Genomic DNA, 9,728 nt, shown 5'->3' on the forward strand with positions numbered 1-9,728 from the left:
TCAATCACCGAATACCATGTTGCAGAAGCTGGAATCATAGTCAATAGGGCAGTAATGTCAGGAACAACTGGAAATTGTGGCACAACTATTTTATTCACCTCTCTAAGATCAATCACAAATCTGTACACAGGTGGCTGAGAAGGGTCAGTTTGTTTCAAAACAGGCAGAACAGGACTATTGCAAACGTTGCCTCTTGTCTCTTCAATCACACCTTTTTCAATCAGATCGTAAGCGATCGCTAACAACGCTTTTTCACCTTCACTAGAGATTTTATATTGGGGAATTCGTGGCATTCTAACATTGGCTTTCAATGTCATAACATATGGTGGTATTTCCAAGAGACCCACATCATTAGGACCAGTGGCCCAAAGAATTTCAGGAAGAAACGACAATTCTGTTGGAAGTTTATCCCTTGACAAATACATTGAGGAAACCACTTTCTTACCCAGTGTAAGTTGTACTCCCGAAGGAGAACAGTACAAAGTCGCACACAATCTTTTTAACAGATCCAATCCCAACAAGTTTTCACCACAACCTGTTGTCAGAATAAGGGGTGCTTCTAATTCACAGGGACCAACAGAAAGAGACAAAGGGTCAGAAATCGGATTTCTAACCGGGGCGCCAGAAAAACCTACTGATACATTCATTTCGCCAGACAAAGGTGCGCCAGGGAGTTTGGAGTGCATAATAGAACTCTTTGTAGCACCAGTATCCAACAGAAAAGGCTCTGACACACCTGATGTAATCACCTCAACGTATGGTCCACTCTGATCTACTGGAACTGAAACAACTCCCTCTCTTTGTCTATGGCTGTCCTAGCAATCATTACCTTCCATATGCTCATCTTCTGCATAGTAATCATCAGCACAGTACTGAGCTGTCCTACCAGATGCGTTATTCTGTTGATCGAACCTATTCATAGAATTTTGAGGTGGAAGGGGACGTGCATTCTGAAGGACGTTTCCACGTCCTCTACCTCTAGGCGCTTGCTGAACACCTCTACCTCTTGTGTTTGACACACCATTTGCACGCTGTAACAGAATAGGGCAACTATACTTAAAATGACCCTCTTCCTTGCAATACGAACACTGGTTGGGACCTACAGGGACACGTGGTTGAGTATACTCGACTCTTTGCGAGTTCCTTTGATACTGTTGAGGCTGCTGATAATTATTCTGATAGTTACTCTGACCACCATTATTCTGGCCACCACCACCACGTGGCGAATACGCTTGCTGTAACAGAACCTTCGTTTTCAACTCTTTAGTTTTCTTTTCTGCTCTATCTTTCTCGTCTTTGTCTTTATTTTTGTAGTACTGTGCAGTAGCCAATATCTGTGCTGAAGAGGAAACTGCCCAAGAACTCTCTGAATCCTTCAACTTTTTACACAACTCGGGAAGCAGATTGTGCACAAATTTATCGACGAACAATCGCTGACCACCTTCTGTGCTCATATCTTGACCACTGTGGTCGACAAACGTTTCCTCAAACCTGGTGAAGAAATCTGACACCGTTTCATCTTTCTTCTGCTTACACGCAGACAACTTATCCCAATTTACACGCATCGCAGGCATTATAGTTTTCATATAATCAATGATTTTACCAGGAAGTTCTGCTACTAAAGGCTCAGGCTTAGCACCACCAACTTGTCGGGCATCTGCAGCAGTAATATTAGCCCATGAATCACCTAACTCTTGATCATGATCTGCATGACGAATCTTTCCCCATAAAGGCTGTGGAACAACGTTCCCAAATAACATATCGATATCGGCTAAATTCATAATGCATGAACCTGCAGTCTGCGACAATTCCTTGTAATACCCTGCAGGATTCTTACGGGGATCAGGCAATGTCTGTTTAAGGGCCAAAACTTCAGCTCGCTTCCAAGGAACATGTACCCACACACGCTGAAAGTGTGCTGGTATGGCTGGGGGGTTATTACCAGGACCTGACGCTACCTCTTCCTTCCATTGTGGAGGGACTTCTCTCATGGGATATTGTCTTCCCTTCTTCTTAGCAGAGGAATCTGACTCAAACAATGAACGAGAAACACCTTTAGTCCTTAACGACAACAACGTCGCAACTGCTTTCTCAACATCTGAACCCACAATTGCGCCTTTTGAAAACTCGAACCGTACATGGCTCAACTCGGGCGGATTAGAGTCCAAATCATTTTCCTCTAAATCTTCACACAGAAAAACACACATTTTCTCAAAAACGTATCTCTGTTTTGATGCTTCCCACTGATGGAAGACATCCATAACAGACTCTAGACCATATTTCGTCGGTTCGGTCATCCATCTATGTGCCAAATAATTCAACGTTTCCTTCTCCCTAGAATCAGGCTGTTGACTACGCAACTGCTTACGCTCTGTGTCAGGAGTTACACTTGTTGCACCAAAGAAAGGATATAGAAGACTGGTGACCGTGCTAGTCACTCTCTGACGAACAGAAGGAGAAGTCGATGAAAAGACAAGAGGGAAAGAAGGGTGAGATGAGGCAGATGCAGAGGCAGTGTCAGGAGAAGTACCAGGAGTGGTAGTCGATATAGTAGTCAAAGTTGTAGGGAGTATAGGAAGAGCAGATGTAAAAGCCGTTGGCCCTTGAGGAGGCTGCACCGGAGGAGCAGGAGCCAGCTGAAGAGTAGCTGGTGGGTGCTGTGGAGGAGCAGGAGGCAATGCAACCACGGGTTGCGCAGCTAAAGGTTGCGGAGGTGCCGTAGCATTTTGCGCATAGGGGGGTGGCGAACTTAACAAATGCGCCATTAACGGATCTTTTTCAAGCTCTTTTGCTGCATCTTGCTGAAGAGGCTGCAAAACTGGATAACATTTATCTATTACCATTTTACGTTGCCTGTGCAATTGCTCACTCATCTGTTCTTCTTCATTGTCTTTAAACTGCATGGCAGCTTGCATTATCGAAATACCCCTTTCTCTCTTATTTTTCTTCGCTAATTTAATTTCCTTCTGTTTGGCTTCCTTACGCCATAGGCGGAAAGAGTCAAACATTGCCGGCCGGGCTTTCTTCTTAAAAAGTCTAACTTCAAGATTATCTAAGATTTCCGTGTCAAAACTACCATATTGGGGCCATTTTAAAACACCATCTTTTCTGGTGTATTTGATCCACACTTCATTGTATGTGATGGGGCCTACTCCATGTTTCACATACAATTCATAAGTTGGAGTTCCAACCGGAGGAACCAGACACAAGTCCTCCAATCGGGAGTCCCTATTATTACAACCAAGACAAAACAAATTTCCAAGTCTGCTAAGACCAGGCATCTTCGCTCTCTAGTCTATCTCCAAACTTCAAAGGATTATCGATTACGATATTTCTTGTGAAAACACGAGTCCTTCGGCTTTGGCACTTGCAAGTTCCAAACAAAGCGATCCCAAAGGATACCCAAAACTAAGAACCAACTAAGGACTGGGAGACGCTCCACTTATACTTAACTGAGATATCGATGACGTCACCAGAAGACTCGTCTTAGCGTTTCGCTTTACCAAACTTCAAGGGTCCAAATCAGGGGGATAGCCAGGGCAGCAGTCCTTCGTAGCCGTCGGGAAGCGGGGAACCTCGCAGCAAAGACTTTCGGACCACGTCGACATGCAGGGGTCGATGAAGTGGCGGCCTTCCTCCAGAATTTTCACACGAAGCTCCTCACGAACCTCTGACTGGACCGGTACCGCTGGTATCTCCCTGCTTTGGGCGCCAACTGAGGTACTGGGTTTTTCAGAACCGGTACCGAACCGGTGACCCAGCGGTGTCAGGGTACACCCAAAGACCTCAAGTACTTTCCTGATTCAGACCACAGAAACTCAGAGTCTTCTAGGTGAAGTCAAGGATCGATTTTATTGGCTGCAACCAAGTAACAGGCGTCCTAGAAGTACAACAACACGGGATGTATATTCTCAGGAGACTGCTCAATCTTACAAAGCCAGGCTTCTCTTTTTATACGAAATATTAAGCTTCAGGCAAACATTCTTAGATTTACAGTATACTATTCACATAGTTCCACTACAAAGGAAAAGCAGAGTCATGATGACAAGCTCACATTCCAGTTTGTCCAGCCCACAACAAATCATCCGGCAAGGCCCAGCATTTCCATCAGATACCGGTGGACCCCCAATAAAAACGGGCACCTCCCCATCATAAAGCAAGTGAGAGAGAAAAGAGCAGGGACAGGTGTGAGCAAGATTCGGCAGGGTGTGTGTGCGATGAAAAGGGTTTATGGCCTGTTGTGCCTTGATGCTATCTCGTTCGGCCACTGGGAGAGGAACTGACCAAACAGGTTTGGCCTCGGGCAATGGTTCCAGCTTGCCCAGGTCAGAGAAAAGTCAATTAAGGTGTACGTGTCCTTTGGAATCAAATTTGGCTTAATTCGCTGCCTATGTGAGGGCAACTCACAAAATGGCTGCCGTACACAAAATGGAAGCCAAGGGTTCAGAACGCAAATGACGATTTCGAGGTGAAATCGTCACTCGAATATGACGAAAATGCTTGTACATAGTGTACTAGCCATTCTCGGTCTTTTGATATAAAAATCGTCATGCAATTATGAAGTAAAATTTTCGAGTCTAGAATTTTCAGAACTACAAGAGCTCATGGAAGCCGAAATAGGACACATACGTGGGTGTCTGATTTCCATCAGGGACCACCTACACCTTGCAAAGGATACCCACACTGCGACAGAGACACAAGCATTTGTACATTTCCTGTACGCACAGAGCCACACTAATATCATACACACACACAGACGCTGGACCTGCGTACAATGGCCCAGTCCAAACCCCTTATGCATTGAGTGGGTGACGACAAAGCTAAATGTCCAAGGTCACACCCGCTGCCTGTGTTGACATGGTTGCATCCCCTGCACACAGCACAAACGTAATATTGTAGGGCCTGGGCCCTCATCCATACATTATGACCACACAGACACACTTGGATATTTTGTGCGCCCAGCCCCTTTATTGCCAGGGTCACATGTACAGTGACGCCTGTGCTGGATTTGTGTGGGGTGAGTGTAAGCCAGCCCGCAAGGAGTTCTTGGTGCTGGCAAATACTTGTACAGTGAACACCATTAAAATGGAAACAGAAAACACCAGCATTACATAAACAACTGCGAAGCATCATGGTGGTAGCCAGAGAGAGTACGGAGGTCACCCAATATGCAAACATAAGTGCCTGCACTGGAAAAATAGTGCGGATACCACAATAAAGTGCCACCAAAGACTGCTCTCTTTAACAAGTTTACTTAATAAGTAAGCAGAGTTGATAAGCACAAGAAAGCAATGCCTAAGTACCTGAAAACATTATCGAAGCTACTCAAGATACCCCCAAATGTCTAAGAGCGATGGGGAAGCTGGACAAAACCCAACCCAAACTGCAATTTGAGCATCAACAGAAAGTACCAGAAATTAACACTGAAGCTCCTGAACGGGGTCCAGTGAACACCGCGACCAAAACAGGTTCAGATGCGACAGTGGACTTTCAGTCAATGTTTTCAACAATACAATCAACTCTGTCTAATATAGACCGGAAAATAGACTCCCTAACATATCGTGTGGACCGTATGTCCGAACGTCTGGATAAACACACAGAGCGTATAGATATGGCAGAACGCCGTATATCAGACATGGAGGACACCCACTGCAACTAGAACTGAAACAAACCAAAGCGGACGAGGACCTGCAGACCCTGCTGGCTAAAACAGAAGATTTGGAAGCCAGATCACGACGTTGCAACCTACGCATTATGGGAGTAGCGGAATCGACGCACACAGGAGCCATAGAAAGGTACATCAAGACACTATTGATCACAATGCTGGTCAGAGACACTTTCTCCTAAGTATTCATACTGGAACAAGGCCACAGTTCCCTTGCACCACAGCCAGCACCTGGGGCGCGACCCTGCCCCATAAATCGCCAAAATCTTAAACTATAGAGACAGAGGCGCTGCACTTCGCAAAGCCCGAGAGCTGGGAAACTTAAATCACGAAGTAATGACCATATCTATCTACCCGGATTTTACATCGCAAGTACAAGAGACAAGAAAGAAGTTCATGGATGTGAAAAAAAAATTGAGAGGGAACAATATCTCCTATGCCATGACCAATCCCGCTCATTTGAAAATTACTGTTGACGGAAGGAGCACCATATGCAACGATACTAAGTAAGTACTTAAATTCTTACAATTGCATCATCCGCATGTTCTCCATCGTAAATCTCCGTGCGGCCTGAACACTGAACACGATCACACCTCAGATGAGGCAAGACTGATCTACCAGATGCAAGAAAATGGAGATACTCTTATGACACTCCTTAGCAGAACTTACTATAATATCTTTTTCCACTTACTGTCTTATCTAAGGATATATAGAAACATGCCAGCTATGTAAGTAGAGATAAATGTATAAGTATTGCGGACTGCTATATTGCAGATGATACTAATATGTAGAACCCTTATGTTGCAGGTAAATGAAACTTCATATGTGGGATGTAACACACATATATTATGCTATAACAGCATTATGTAATAGTGACCTGGTCCCCCCAGCTATATAACCGCTGGGGCGGTTAGCTGGCAGCCGCCGCCCCCTTGTGTATGCCACAACCTTTGTTCCTCTTTATTGGTTACTAATCCATGGGGGGTTTAGAGGGGACTGTTTATATTTGTCAACAGTTCAAGGGGATTGCCTTTGCCATAATTGGCTTGGCGAAGTGGGTGGTGGGTGGGACAGGACGGAGTTTTGTAACATTGTAACGTTGATAGGCACCAGTTTGCTGAGTTCTGATATTCATACATGTACGTATGCACTTTCGTCAAGCGGAAGGTACACGTGTAGCACAGAGCAGTACCAAAAATTTGAAGCACCAGCCCAACTGCGCATGATTGTGGATACAAGTATCACATAGCATGACCGCAGCTACACCTCTGCGATTTATAACCTGGAATGTTAGAGACCTAAATAGCCCCAAAAAGATTAGACAGGTCTTAGCCTACCTTGATAGACATCATGTTGACATAGCCTTAATTCAAGAAACACACCTGCTGTCACACAAGGCAGAAAAATTGGGCTATAGATGGGCAGAGCATGTGCCATCAGCAACCTATTTCTCATATGCACGGGGTGACAACCCTAATACGCAAAGGCACTCAATTTCTATTAGAACAGACACTAACTGATTTACGAGGACGGTATGTTATCATCACTGGCACACTAAGAGGCACCAACGTTGGTATTATTAACATATATGATCCAAATACGGACGACCCTGACTTTTTAATGACACTATTGGTAAAAAATACGAAACCTGCCGCCTATGGAGCTGATATGGGGTGGTGACTTCAATATTACATTGGATACTGTGAAAGACAGATCTCAAAACACCACAGAATACCACAAACGTGCGGCCTCGTCTTCATAAACGGCATACCAGATGTTAGCTTACATGATGTGTGGTGTATGCGACACCCCACCACACTGGAAGGTACAGTACATTAAAGTTGATCAAGACTGGACTATTGGCTCCTCACTGACCACACTTCCACATAGACCAATGACGTACATCACCTCCCCAAGACACTATCTGACCATAAACCCGTTTTGTTAGCCCTAAAGATTCCGACATACATACCTCTGCCATTTGTATGGCGCTTCAACACGACTGCACTGCTAGATCCCATTTACAAAGAAATGATTCACCAGGTGATAGAAGGCTATTTTGCAGACAATATATGATCATTGGAAAGTGCTAGTGTACTGTGGGAAGCCTTCAAGCGACTCTACGGTGCATCTGCATTAGCACAAATGCTGGTATTCTAAAAGATATACGGACCCAATTGCAAAACTGCGAGGATCGTAAAAAAAAACTGGAAGCAGATTATGAGGCCACCCATAATGCACTCACTCTTGGAAATCTACGGGATGAGATTAGTAAGTACAATGCACTTGCAGAAGATGAAATAAAATACACTTCCCGCCGTTATGCGGTGCGTAAACTGGGAGAAGGCGGCAGACCAGGCCGAATATTGGCACAAAAACTACGTATTGAACATAAACAGCACACTGTACTACGACTGGAGGACGGTAGAGGACAGATACCGTGTGACACCCAGGGTATATTGACAACCTTTGTGGACACATACAGCAACTTCTATAGAACGCAACATACAGTACCGAAGTCTGAAATATTACAATATGTTGAGGACATAGCACTGGTGTGGTTATCTGATTCCCACCCCGAATACCTAGCCCAACCTATAACAGAGGAAGAAGTACAGATTGCTATCAAATCGTTACCCAATGACAAATCACCTGGCCCTGATGGCTACACCGGAGAATTTTATTAAACATATTCAGAACTATTGATCCCACAAATGCTTGAGATGTATGATGAAGCTTATAACAATAAAATTATTCCTCCAACACTACGAGAGGTGCTTATAGTGGCATTGCTAAAGCCAGACAAAAATCCAGACAAAGCAGAATCCTACAAGCCTCTCTCACTAATAAATAGAGATGTAAAGATACTGACAAAGATCATTGCAACAAGGCTGCAACCACTCATGTCCACTATAGTTCTACCTGCTCAATCGGGATTTATCTCTGAGAGATCAACCACACATAACCTACGCACCATTTTTGCCCTATTACACCAACTGAGTCCAGATCTACAAGCAGTAGCGGTCATACTGGACGCAGCTAAAGCCTTCGATTCAGTTGAATGGCCCTATATGTTCGCGATTTTACAAAGAATTGGTTTACCACCAATGCTTATTAACTGTATCGCCCTCCTCTATACTAAACCCACAGCCTGTATCAAAGTAAACAGACATATAGCAGATGTAATATCAATAAAACGTGGCACCAGACAAGGATGTCGGCTATCCCCTCTGCTCTTCTCCATAGCCTTAGAGCCGTTAGCTTGCATAATACGACAGAACTATGCACACACGGTGCTACGATTTAATCTAAGACCCATTAGCATATCCTTATATGCAGATGATATGGTATTATACCTGCGAGACCCTGAAGACAACCTCTCACTAATCTTACGAGAACATATAAAATTTGGGCGTCACTCAGGACTGCAAATGAATTGGAGCAAGTCGGCAGTGATACCATTATCGGTAAATACAAAAACACCGAATCTGGATTTCCCTTATATGGCAGGAGGATCCAATTAAATATTTTGGAATCTGGATACACCGCGACACTGAATTAGTCCTTAGATCCAATTATGGTGTCGCAATAGACCGCATAGAAACGCAAATAAATAGGTGGATCACTCTCCCTCTCTATTTAGCCAATCGAATATCATTGATAAAAATAGTGCTGTTGCCCAAACTGTTATACTTAGTTATTAATATACCAATACCACCCCCGCCTCAATTTTTAATAGGATATGCACAAACTTCATCAAATTAATATGGGCTGGCAAACAGGCCTGAATCAGTCTACAAACCATGACGCTCCCATACGCCACAGGTGGCTTCCCAGTCCCTAATATCTATTTATATTACTTATGCACCAGGCACAATATGCCTACTATTGGTTTCACCCAGTAAAATACCTACCACACCTTGCAGTAGAAGATGGCGATGCGGACCCAATACTGCTACCCAATATACTTACACATACACGTCCTCACTCATCAAAGCAGGAAATAAATACAATACGGACAACCTCACAAGCATGGCAACGCATTAGTCAATTAGCGAACAAA

The 9,728-nt window shown here is 44.1% G+C and overlaps 1 protein-coding gene across 1 annotated transcript; it reads right to left on the reverse strand.

Annotated features, from left to right (window-relative positions):
- Positions 1-815: 815 nt before the first annotated feature.
- On the reverse strand, positions 816-3,281 carry LOC144753195 (uncharacterized). The gene has a single exon (XM_078640958.1). It carries the CDS (start codon positions 3,279-3,281, stop codon positions 816-818), a length of 2,466 nt encoding a protein of 821 aa, XP_078497084.1.
- Between the last annotated feature and the right edge of the window lie 6,447 nt (positions 3,282-9,728).

Source organism: Lissotriton helveticus, chromosome 5_1 (assembly GCF_964261635.1).
Source record: "Lissotriton helveticus chromosome 5_1, aLisHel1.1, whole genome shotgun sequence".
NCBI lineage: Eukaryota > Metazoa > Chordata > Amphibia > Caudata > Salamandridae > Lissotriton > Lissotriton helveticus.